The sequence below is a fragment of the Macrotis lagotis genome, chromosome 6, assembly GCF_037893015.1.
Source record: "Macrotis lagotis isolate mMagLag1 chromosome 6, bilby.v1.9.chrom.fasta, whole genome shotgun sequence".
In the NCBI taxonomy this organism is placed as follows: domain Eukaryota; kingdom Metazoa; phylum Chordata; class Mammalia; order Peramelemorphia; family Peramelidae; genus Macrotis; species Macrotis lagotis.
In genome coordinates this window covers 189643738-189656442 of record NC_133663.1, presented here as the reverse complement: position 1 = coordinate 189656442, position 12705 = coordinate 189643738, and the positions used below count along the sequence as shown (strand labels likewise).

Genomic DNA, 12705 nt, shown 5'->3' with positions numbered 1-12705 from the left:
CATCTCCTTCCTAACATACCCCCTTATCCTGTAATGCAAGATGCTGAACATACCCCACTTGCACTTCCCCCAATTACCTCATTATTCTTTGTTCTACCCTGGAAGACCTAACAGTATATATGTAATAGCTAAGCATTAATAAAATTGAGCTGGAGGCATAAGGCAGTAGTGGCTTGACTCCTTATTCTCAGCTCCCCTCTGGGAGGGAGGTGGCCGCTGTGGGCCCCAAGGAAGCAAGCCACAACAAATATGGATCTGCACTTCTCTACAACTTAAAAAGCACTGAGAGGTTAAGTGATTTTGCCCAGAGTCAGAAAGCAACTAAGTGTCAAAGACTCAAATTGAGCCCAAATCTTTCTGACTCCTATACTAAATCTCTAACCTTTACTTCCAAAAGGATCAAAGAAGGTATAGTTAAATAAATTGCACATTCATATAATGGAATACTATAAGATCAACAATACTATAAGATCAACAAGCAAGAAGATAAGGACAACTGAGAAAATCTTAAGGAATAATGCAAAGTTAAAAAGAAATCAAAGCCATTGACAAAAACAAACAGTGGAGCATATATTATGATCATATGTGGACTAATAAAGAGAAATAAACTTAGAATGCTGAGGAGGATGTAGAAGAAATGACTACAAAATTGTTATAACATTTTATGTATTTAAATTAACAAATTGAAATACAGAGAGAGGAATCCTTTCAACTCTCCAAATTTCCTCCACAAAAAGACAAAACATCAACTTAGAGCAGCAGAAATAAATACAAGGTAAAGTTATAGTCCTCCTAAGACAATTTGAGAAGACTCTAGGTTCCACTTTAATGAAGTCCAAATTCCTGCAGACCAACTCTAAAGAATCAACAAATGACAAACCCTGGGCAAGGGTTGGGAAGAAATCTCATTTTGCAGACAGTGAAGGGGAGGGACAGGGGGCAGGAAAGAATGGAGGTGTCTGGCAGAACCTTCCACTGTCTAGGGAAGCCAAGCATAGCTGTGCTGACCAGAAGGGTCCAGGCTGTGTCAGTAGGGAGAAAGAGTTAGAACACACTTGGGAAGAGCAGACGCAGAGGGATGGAGACCATGTTGGCTGTGGCCCTTGGAAGGGAGCAGAGTCCCTGATTTCAGTGCCAGGGCAGAGGGGACAGCTATAGTTTGCAGTCACTGGATGGACCCCAGGGAACAAGATCATTTGTGGGACAGTGTGTCTGGGGGCCCTAGCAATGGCTTAGGAGCAGAGAGGAGAGTCCTAGGTTGGGCCTGAGACAGACCTCAGAAAATAACAGCAAGAAGGACCTTAGACTTAGGATATCAGGACTACAACTTGATTACACTTATAGCTACAAAAGAAAATACAACAAAAATAAATAAATATGAGTAAGCAAAAGAGAAAGAATCAAATCATACACAGTCATTATGGGAATAAAAAATATCTGGTTCACATTCAGAGACAGATAATGTAGCTAAAATAGCCACTCCTTTTTTCCAATAAGAAACATCAAATGGTCAAGAATTTCCAGGGATTCAATGAAAAAAAGTGCAAAAGAAGGTAGCTTAGTCTTACCAGATCTAAAATCATATTATAAAGCATCAGTCATCAAAACTGTTTAGCACTGGCTAAGAAATAGAGTCATGGATCAATGGAATAGACTAGGTACAATAGCAGGAAATGATTATAGTAATCTGCTGTTTCTCCAGCTATTGGAATAAAAACTTTCTCTTCAATAAAAACTGTTGGGAAAATTGGAAGTTAGTATAGCAGAAACTTAGATTAGACCAACACCTCACACCCTATACTAAGATAAGAACAAAATGGATACAGGATCTAGATATAAAAAACAATATTATAAGCAAACTAGAAGATCAAGGAAAGAGTAGTTTACCTGTCAGATTTATGGAAAGGGAAGCAGGTTTTTTTTGTTTTGTTTTTGCAAGGTAAAGGGGTTAAGTGGCTTGCCCAAGGCCACACAGCTAGGTAATTATTAAGTGTCTGAGACCAGATTTGAACCCAGGTACTCCTGACTCCAGGGCCAGTGCTTCATCCACTGCGCCACCTAGGGAAGCAGTTTTATGACCATGGAAGAGATGGAAAACATCATTAAAAACAAACTAGATAATTTTGATAACATTAAATTAAAAAGCTTTTGCACAGACAAAATGATTGTAACAAGATCAAAAGAAATATGGTAAATTGGGAAACAATTTTTACAACTAGTATTTCTGACAAAGGACTCATTTCTAAAATATACAGAGAACTGAGTCAAATTAAAAAAAAAAGACAAGACATTCCCCAACTGATAAATGGTCAAAGGATATGCAGAGGCAATTTACAGATGAGGAAATCAGAGCAATCCCTAGTCACATGAAAAATTGCTCTAAATCATTACTTATTAGAGAAATGCAAATTAAAGTATCTCTGAGATACCACCGCACACCTCTCAGACTGGCCAATATGACCAGAAAGGATAGTGATCAATGTTGGAAGAGATGTGGGAAATCTGGGACACTAATACATTGTAGATGGAGCTGTGAACTCATCCAACCTCTCTGGAGAGCAATTTGGAATTAGCCCAAAGGGCAACAAAAATGAGCATATATACTCTGATCCAGCAATACTACTACTGGGTCTATACCCTGAAGAGATTATGAAAAAGGGTAAAAACATCACTTATGCAAAAATATTCATTGCAACCCTGTTTGTGGTGGCAAAGAATTGGAAATTTAGTAGATGTCCTTCAATTGAGGAATGGCTTAACAAACTGTGGTATATGTATGTCATGGAACACTATTGTTCTATTAGAAACCAAGAGGGATGAGAATTCAGGGAAGCCTGGAGGGATTTGCATGAACTGATGCTGAGTGAGATGAGCAGAACCAGAGAAACATTGTACACCCCAACAGCAACATGGGGGTGATGATCAACCTTGATGGACTTGCTCATTCCATCAGTGCATCAGTCAAGGACAATTTTAGTCTATCTGTGATGGAGAATACCATCCTGTATTCAGAGAAAGAACCACTGTGGAGTTTGAGCAAAGACCAAAGATTATTACCTTTAATTTAGGGGAAAAAATATCTTATTATTTTTCTATCTCTTATACTTTCTTTTTCTTCCTTAAGGATGATTTCTCTCTCATCACATTCAACTTAGATCAATGTATAGCATGGAAACAATGTAAAGACTAACAGACTGCCTTCTGTGGGGGGGGGGGGGAGAGGGAAGCAAGATTAGGGAGAAAATTGTAATACTCAAAATAAATAAAATCTTTCTCAAAAAAAAAAAAAGGAACTTCAAATGATCCTAAGCAAAAAAGAGTTCTTAGAAGAACTTAAAAAGGACTTTAAAAAACAAATAAGAGAAAATGATGAAAAATTAGAAAAAATAAGAGCGATCAAAAAATCAAGAAAATTATGAAAAGAATTAAAATTGAGAATCAAAAACTTAAGGAAGAAAAAAAATTCTTTGAAAACTAGAATTGGGCAAAGGGACGCTAATGACATTCTAAGACCCCAAGAAATCATAAAACAAAATTTTTAAAAATGAAAAAATAGAAGAGAAATTGAAACATCTCATCAGAAAAAACAATGGGGGGGGCAGCTAGGTGGCACAGTGGATAAAGCACTGGCCCTGGAGTCAGGAGTACCTGGGTTCAAATGTGTTCTCAGACACTTAATAAATTACCTAGCTGTGTGACCTTGGGCAAGCCACTTAGCCCCATTTGCCTTGCAAAAAAAAAAAAAGAAAAAAACAATGGATCCAGAAAGCAGATTGAGGAGAAATAATATAAAAATAGTTGGACTATCCAAGAATTACAATTTTAAAAAATCTTTATACAATATTACAAGAAATTATCAAAGAAAATTGCCCTGAAGTTCTAGAACAAGAAGGCAAAGCAGAAATAGGAAAAAAAAAAAAAAAAAAAAACAATGATTAGCATGGAAAGAGATCCCTAAAGGAGAACTTACAGGAATATCATAGCCATATTTCAAAGATCCTAGGCTAAGGAGAAAATATTGGAAGCAACAAGAGAAAAATTAAATATCATGGAGCTACAATAAGGATTACACAAAACCTAGTAGCTATCATGATGAAGGATCATAGCTCTAAGAATACTATATTCCAAAGAGCAAAAGAGATGGAGTAAAGAGCAAGGGTAAGTTACTCAATAAAGTTAAGTATAATCCTGAATGGGAAAAAATGGGCATTTAACAAATGGAAAGACTTTCAGATTTTCATCACAAAAACTCCAGAACCTAAAGGAAAATTCAACATATGTCATTCAAGTAGAAATATAAGGTAAACATTAAGGTCAAATTATAAGGAACCCACTAAGGTTCCTATATGTAAAACTATTATCAGTACTTTTATGATTGTCATCATTAGTTGGGTAGGTTGAAAGAAAGGCTAGGCTGAGCTGAGTCTGCTGCAGTGATTCTTAATAAAACTGTTTAGGGAGAGAAAAAAGGAATAATTAGCTCATACAGATGAGTTATATAAGGAAAAAAATTCACAAGAAGCTAGTAGGGTAATAGGGTAGGTTGTGTTGGAACCTTATTTTTTTTAGGAATGGGTTAAAGAAGGAACAATATAGACAAGAAAGAAATAAGAGGGCAAGGGGATAAGTTGAGGGGAGAGACTTTTAGAGGGTGGGTAGGTTAAGGAATAAGAGGTCAAGGTACCAGGTAAACAGAAAGCAAAAAAATGAGAAGAGGAAAAATAAGAAGAAAATGCACAGATAATTGCAGCTTTAGAATGTGAATGAGATGAATTTGCCCATAAAACAAATAGATGGCAGATTGAAATTTTGAATTCACAATATGTTGAAATATTATAAAACATAGGAAATATTATAAAAATGAGAGATATACACAAAAATAAAATAAAGGGCAGAAATAGAATTTATGTTTAAAAAAGCAAGGATAGTAATCATAATCTCAGAGATCTCAGAAAAATAGAGAAACTGCACTATGTGTCAGAATATTATTCAATATTGTTTTAGATCATTTAAAATAGATAGACAGTATAAAAGACCAAAACAGATATAGGAACTCTATGAACAAATAAACTTTTGCGACAAATAAACTCAAATCTAAATAATTGAAGTAATATTTATTCTTCTCAGATAGAAAAAGCCAATATAATTTTTAAATGACAATCACACTTAACTATTTATACAATGTCATACAATTAAATGTCTAAAAAATTATTTTACTGAGTTAGGAGAAATAATAACAAAGTTCATTTGGAAGAGCAAAGTTCAGGAATTTCAAAGACCCTGGGAGGGGGCAAAGATGTTAATGAAGGAGATTCAGCTGACCTTAAACTATAGCATAAGGAAGAACATTGTTGAAGTGTAAAAATGATAATTTGATTATTTTAAATTAAAATTTTCCTGTATAAATAAAATCTATGTAGCCAAGAACTTAATGCAGAAAATTGGAGGGAAGGGGGAAACTTCACAGTCAGTCTCTCAAATAGGATGTTATTGCTTTGGAATATTGCTGTGGTGTAGAAAATAATGAGCTTGTTGATTTAGAGAAATGTAGAAAGACTTGAACCTATGAAAGAAGATGCTATCCATCTTCAGAAATACAGATGATGGATGGAAATAAGTATAGCTAGATCTTACAGATATGCTATATTTGTATATGTATATGTGTGTATGTATGTTTGTAGATAGATACACACTTAATTAGTAGTCTTCTTGGGGGAAGCCAAGTGGTGCAGTGGATAGAGTACCAACCCTGCAGTCAGGAGGATCTGAGTTCAAATATGACCTCAGACTTAATAATTGCCTAGTTGTGTAACATCCTTGGGCATGTCACTTAACCCCTTTGCCTTAAATAAATAAAATTTTTGAAAAAATTATAGCCTTCTTTAGGTAGGAGGGGGAAAAATAAAGTAAAAAATACACAGCAGAGACCAAAAAAAGGAAGTAAATAAAAGGGGGTTGGCTTTGAAAACAATGTGTAGTGTTTATTATATAGGTTTTCTTGAAATGGAAATTTATTGTTTTATATTTAATCTTATGGTCTACTCTGTATGTGTCTATTTTTTCTTTTCTCATTTTGTATTTTTATTTACAAAAAAAGAAAGAAATGTAAATAACTATTAAGCAAGTTCAGCTGGTTGTATTTATACTAAACGTTAAACTTTTAATTAAATTGGAAAGGGGAAGAAAGAAAATACTTTAAATGGCCACTAAATCTTCCCTTGTCTGTGATTCAGGGTCTGTAGGAGACTGGAAGAACTACTTCACTGTGGCCCAGAATGAGAGATTTGATGAAGACTACAAGAAGAAAATGATGGATACCACTCTGACTTTCCACTCTAGTCTCTAAGAAGAAATCAGAAGGAACCCAAATTTATGAAGACTTCATCTGCAAATTCTCTTGGATTCTCCTGTCGTTTATAAGAGCACCTATCTCACAGCATTATTTTGAAAGATATTTAAAGTGCTTTTGCAAACCTTAAAATACTAGCCATTGTTTATTATTACTATTATTATATTTAGTCACCATCATTCTGCTACATAAAGGGATTATATTTTCTTTTCATTTATTCCCTTCTCACTCTGTGATTTTAGTTGTCACAGATTTAATATATGTCCAAAACAAAACTTATTATCTTTCTCCCTGAACCTCCCCTTCCTACTTTCCCTATTGATGTAGAGGGAAACATCCTTCCCCCAATCTCTCAGAGTCATCCTGGATTCCTCACTATCTCCAACCCCCTTCCCTCACATACAAGCTGTTGCCAAATTTACCTTGGCAATAACTCTCTTATATACCTACTTTTCTCCTCTGACACTGTCACTGCTCCAATGTAAACCCTCATCCACTCATGCCTTAACTACTGCAATAGTCTGCTGATGGGTTTGCCTGCCTCAAATTTCTCCCCACTCCAAACCATTCTTCTTTCAACCTAAAGTAATTTTCTCTAAATAAGTTCTGATCATATCACATTCACACCACACACACACACACACACACACACACACACACACACACACACAAACATATCATACATCACTCAGTAAATTCCAGTTGTTTCCCGTTGCCTCCAGGAGCAAATATTAACTGGCCTATTTGGCATCCAAAACTCTTCAAAGCCTAGTCTCTTCCTCACATTTTCGTCTTCTCACACACCACTCCCTGACTCTACTTTAATATGGTTCTTCATTAACACGACACTACATTTCTCAGCTCTAAGCGTTTTGGCTGCCCCCATGCTTGAGTGCTCTTGCCACAGCTCAGACTACTGACCTCCCTAGCTTTCTAAGAGTCCCAAATAAGATCCTCCCTTCTTTAGGAAGGCTTCCTAACCCTAATTCCAGTGCTTTCCCTTTTTGTAAATTATTTCCCATATATCCAACTTTGTATATGTTTTTTACATGTTGTCTCCCTGTTAGATTGTAAGCTCCTTAAGAACAGGACTGACTTCTGCATCTTTTTTTTTCCTCTCCAGAGCTTCACAGACCACTTGGCCATAGTGTGTGTTTAATAAATGTATATATTGGGGTGGCTAGGTGGCATAGTGGATAAAGCACCAGCCTTGGAGTCAGCAGTACCTGGGTTCAAATCTAGTCTCAGACACTTAATAATTACCTAGCTGTGTGCCCTTGGGCAAGCCACTTAACTCCATTTGCCTTGCAAAAAAAAAAACCTAAAAAAAATAAATGTTTATATTATTGGGTAATGTATTAGCATCATAGCTAAACCCTCTACAACTATGTTAGTTACAAATCAATCAAGAGTCTGTCTTCATACAAATTAAAAAGTTGAATTAAATTTGAAAGTGAAAAATGGTTGAATAAGTCAGGAAACTACCTGGTTCTCCTAAATTTCCTCCCTGTATTAAATGATTAAGGTTTCATTTCTACTTGATTATAGAATAATAAGCTGAGGAAAGAAGTTTATGATTTACTGATAGTTATGGAGAATGAGATAAAGACTAGAATATGGATTGATGAATAACCAAGGAATAAACTAATTTTCACTTGACTGTAAAGAAGAAATCTGAATCTACAGGATGAGGAATAGATTAATTTACTGTGAAGAATGTAGAGTGTTTTGCTTCTACAGAATGTAAGAGAAAATTGTTAGTTTATACACACACACACACATACACACACACGAAACATTACAAAGACTAGAGTCTGCCTGTGGTTGTAAGTGTAAAACAATAGAATTGGCCCCAATCCGATCAGATCTGAGATTAGATACCTGTTCCATGCATTGACCTAGGGTCCTTGTCTTTCACAAAAGTGCACCTGCTCAAGGAGGTTCGTGCATATTACTGTTCACTCCCCTATGCTCATTAGTATAATGACCAGGGTGGAGAAAACACATGGGGGTGAATGTATTGATTAGATTGTAACCCTGACCAATGATTGGCATAAAGGGGAGGAACAAGCCTTTCAAACTGCACATTAGACTGAACATTGTCATAATTAGCTGCCTTTTTTCACTAGGAGAAATGGCCCTCTGCAGAGTTTATTAATAAAAGTTATTTTAATCACTCTGATTAAGTTTTTATAATTATGAGCCATTTATAACATTTACTCTTGACTGTAAGGAATTTGAGTCTATAGGATAAGGGACAAACTATATTTAACTGTAAGGATTAGGATGAAAGGCAAGTTGATTTACAATTAATTATGAACAAAAGGAAACCATCTTAATTGGTAAAACGTTAAGTAAACCAATAAGCAAAAAAAAAAAAAAAAGATTTTAAAAGAGAAAATATAAAGTATACAAAAGTTCTTTTCAATAACCCTAAGGAAGATTTAGGGAAAATAAGATTAATTTAGTAAGGAATAATAGAGTCCATGTGGGAAGAATGAGGAAAGTAAAATTAGGCATTTCAGATAGAGTGGTAACCTCTGAATTACCCAGTCAGTGAGGAAACAGAGGAGGGACCTACTTTTGGTAAAGGAATTGAAAAAAGAGTCTGAGTGCTCCAAAGGTGTGCCTGTCTTTTGATAGACACTTGTTTTTGCCAGAACATAAATAAACTTTTTCGTGATTTCACCAGTGAATCTGTGCTCTTTTAGGTAAGAAAAAACTTCTTTCTGTAATTGTTTCTAACACCCCCACAAATAATTTAAAATAATGCTTGAAAGTATATTTTAAAGTGGCAGAAATACTTAAAAGTCAGGGTAAAGCAGGACTTTAAGAAAAATCTAATCCATCACCTGGAGTGGTGGAAAGAGTTGCTTGAAGTACAGATACCTCCAGGCAGTTACCACTGAATTAACAAACAAACCTTGGGGGCAGTTATATCACAGGCAGTCTTAGTAGGAGAATAATACTTCCAGACTTCAAACTGAAATACAAAACATTGGTCATCAAAACCATCTGGTTTTGGTTAAAGAATAGAGATCAGGGGCAGCTAGGTGGCGCAGTGGATAAAGCACTGGCCCTGGAGTCAGGAGTACCTGGGTTCAAATCCGGTCTCAGACACTTAATAATTGCCTAGCTGTGTGGCCTTGGACAAGTCACTTAAACCCATTTGCCTTGCAAAAACTTAAAAAAAAAGAATCGAGAGATCAATGAAACAGACTAGACAGGGAATATTCAGAAAAAATAGAACTCAATAACCCAGTGTTTGATGAAGTAGAAAATATAAATGGTGGGGGAAAAAACTTCATTTGATAAAAACTATCAGGAAAGAAGAACTTAGACTTAGAGAAATACCTTACACCACATTCTACAATACATTCTAAATGGATATATGACTTTAATATTAAGTATTCCACACACATACACACACTAAATATATATATATATATGCCATTCTCTCAGTCGAGAAGTGGTCAAAAGATGTGAAACAGTTATCAGAAGACTTGTAAAGTATTCACAACCCCATGAAAAATACTACAAAGCACTAATAAAAAGAGAAATTCAAATCAAAACAATCCTGTGATTTCACCTCATAGCCTACAAATTAGCGAAAATGAGCCCAAAATGGCAACAAGTTAATATTGGCATGGTTGTAGAAAATTGAAAACACTAATACATTGTTGGCAGAGTTGTAAAGTTATAAAACCATTTTGTAAAGTAATTTGGAATTATGCAAAATAAGTGACTAAAATGTCCATATCCTTTGAACCAGAAATTTCATTACTGGGTTGATACCCCAAGAAAGCCATCAATAAGAAAAAAATCCATATAGGACCAAAAACTGTCCCTCAGAAAAATAATAAAATAAAACCTGATAATAACATACCATCATATGGTATCTTGTAAAAGACTGCTTTTTTGTAATAAATTATACAAAATCCTATCTTGACCAGTGAAATGATTGTAATGATTCCCACACACTTCAGGTCCCATTATTAAATGAGACTATGGATTAAAGGTGTATTAAAAGAATACTGTTCTGTGTCAGGACATCTCAGTTCCAATCTAATGTATAACCTTTGGGGAAATCACAGCTTTAACTGAGCTGAAATTTCTTATTTATAAAATGAAAATACTGAACTAGTTGATTCCCTAAAACCTCTTCCACTTTGAAGGTTCTGTGATTCTATATTACAGCTAATGTGGTGTGCAAAAAATGGTTACATATGCTTGTCTGATTGAATTGATAAATAGCTCCCTCTAGGGTGGAAATCCTGTATTAGAGTTGATTGGAATAGAAATAAAAAAAAAAAAAAGGAGCTCAATTTCTAGTCCCGTTAATTGCTCCCCAAAAACATAAATCATAAATCATAAAAGGATTTCTAAGACATGGTAAATAATTTAAGAAACAATATAAATTTAAATATCAAAAAGTAAGCATCCAAATTATAATGGATCACACATATTATTATATTTCTGTAATAGAGGTTTAGCATATATCTAGACCACCTAAGTTGGTGTTACCCATCTAAATGTCAGGAGAGCTGCTTCTCAGGGGTGGAGAGCTTGAGACCTATGAAAATTCTACTGTTGGCCTGTCAACTTCTTCCATTGGCTGCATAATCAAAACTGGCTGTCTCTTTAAAGCTGCCTGATGAGTGAGTACACTTCTTCCTGCATTCCTGTCTGATGGTGAACACTTCGACTCACAGCAAGAGAAGGAACAAAGACCTGCCTCCTCCCTTTCCTCCATCTTAGGCCATGTAACCTCAAGAAATGGCCCTCTTATTTGTGTTTTTCATGGAAGGTGAAAGTCATGGTGATCTGAGAGAGCAGTAATTCAGTTCATATATCAGAGTTAGGCTATCATAAGAGCCCTAAGAAGCAGGCATCTAGATCAAGGGCTTAACAGGTGTTTAGACTTGAATTTGGTGCCACTAATGCTAGATGTAGGTGGTATGGGGAGAAGCAGATTCTGCCCCTCTGAAGTTCTAAAGGAAATGTTTGAAGACATTCCCCAATTGATGAATGGTCAAAAGGCATGACAAACAGTTTTAACACAAAAAAATCAAAACAATACATAGCCATATGAAAAAATATTCTAAATCACTAATTATTAGAGAAATGCAAATTAACAGAAAAGAGAAATACTAAATGTTGGAAGAGATGTGGGAAAACTGGGACACTAATGCAATATAGTGGAGTTGTGAACTGATCCAAGCACTCTGGAGAGCAATTTGGAGCCATGTCCAAAGGTCTTTAAAACTCTGCATACCCTTTGATCCAGCAATACCATTATTAAGTCTGTATCCTAGAGAGACCATAAAAAGGGGGAAAGGACCCACCTGTACAAAAATATTTATAGCAACTATTTTTGTGGTATCAAAGAATTGAAAAATGAGGGGATACTCATCAATTGGTGAATGGCTGAACAAGTTGTGGTATATGAATGTAATGGAATACTATTGTTCTATAAGAAATGATGAGGGGCTGCTAGGTGGTGCAGTGGATAGAGCACTGGCCCTGGAGTCAGGAGTACATGAGTTCAAATCCAGTCTCAGACACTTAATAATTACCTAGCTGTGTAGCTTTGGGCAAGCCACTTAACCCCATTTGCCTTGCAAAAAAAAAAACCTAAAAAATAATAATTATTATATTTTCCTATAATACACTTATGCCTATTTCTACTTTGAGTACTTATTAGTTGTAATATTGAAAAAAGCTGTTTAACATCTTTAGGTCTCAGCTTTACCATCTGTAAACTAAAGAGATCTGCACTATAAAGTTCTCAAGGTAAGCTCTACAGACTCCCTGAGACCCTTTCAAAGGGTAAAAACTATTGTCATAATAACACAAAGATGTTACTTGCATTTTTCACTCTGATCCTCACACAAATATACAGTGGAGTTTTCTAGAGACTATAAGGCCTGTAAAGATGTAACTTTACTAAAGTGAAAAATGAGTTACTATCTTACCTGTGGAATTGTATTTTGCCTTTCAGATGGACAGATTTGCAGGCATGGCAAAACTGCTTTTTTACTTGTATTTATCCAAAATCAGCACAAACTAATCATCTTCTTTCTTTAATGTGAAAGCTTGGCAAACAGTAAAAATGGCACTAAAATTTTCAAATTGTTTAGTATCTTTTTTGAACCTTATGATTTATACTGAAACAACCATGTTGACATTCTTACTAGTAGTACAAAAATGATAATGGACAAAATAGATGGTTCCCTTACATGAATCAAGACAGTGGCACAAAATTGTAGTAGGAGTCATGAAATTCTTCACTACCAGATAATCACAATAAAAAGAACAATTCTCTTGATGAAGCAAGGCTATTTTAGTGTGTCTGA

General features: G+C 35.3%; 1 protein-coding gene across 1 annotated transcript in view; it reads left to right on the top strand.

The window, feature by feature from the left end:
- Positions 1 to 7027, top strand: part of LOC141492298 (sulfotransferase 1C4-like) — a 31187-nt gene extending 24160 nt beyond the window's left edge. The window contains exon 4 of the mRNA XM_074192777.1: positions 6200 to 7027. Coding sequence (XP_074048878.1) covers positions 6200 to 6346 — 147 coding nt within the window. The 3' untranslated portion in view covers positions 6347 to 7027. The remainder of the gene's footprint in view (positions 1 to 6199) is intronic.
- Positions 7028 to 12705: the final 5678 nt, after the last annotated feature.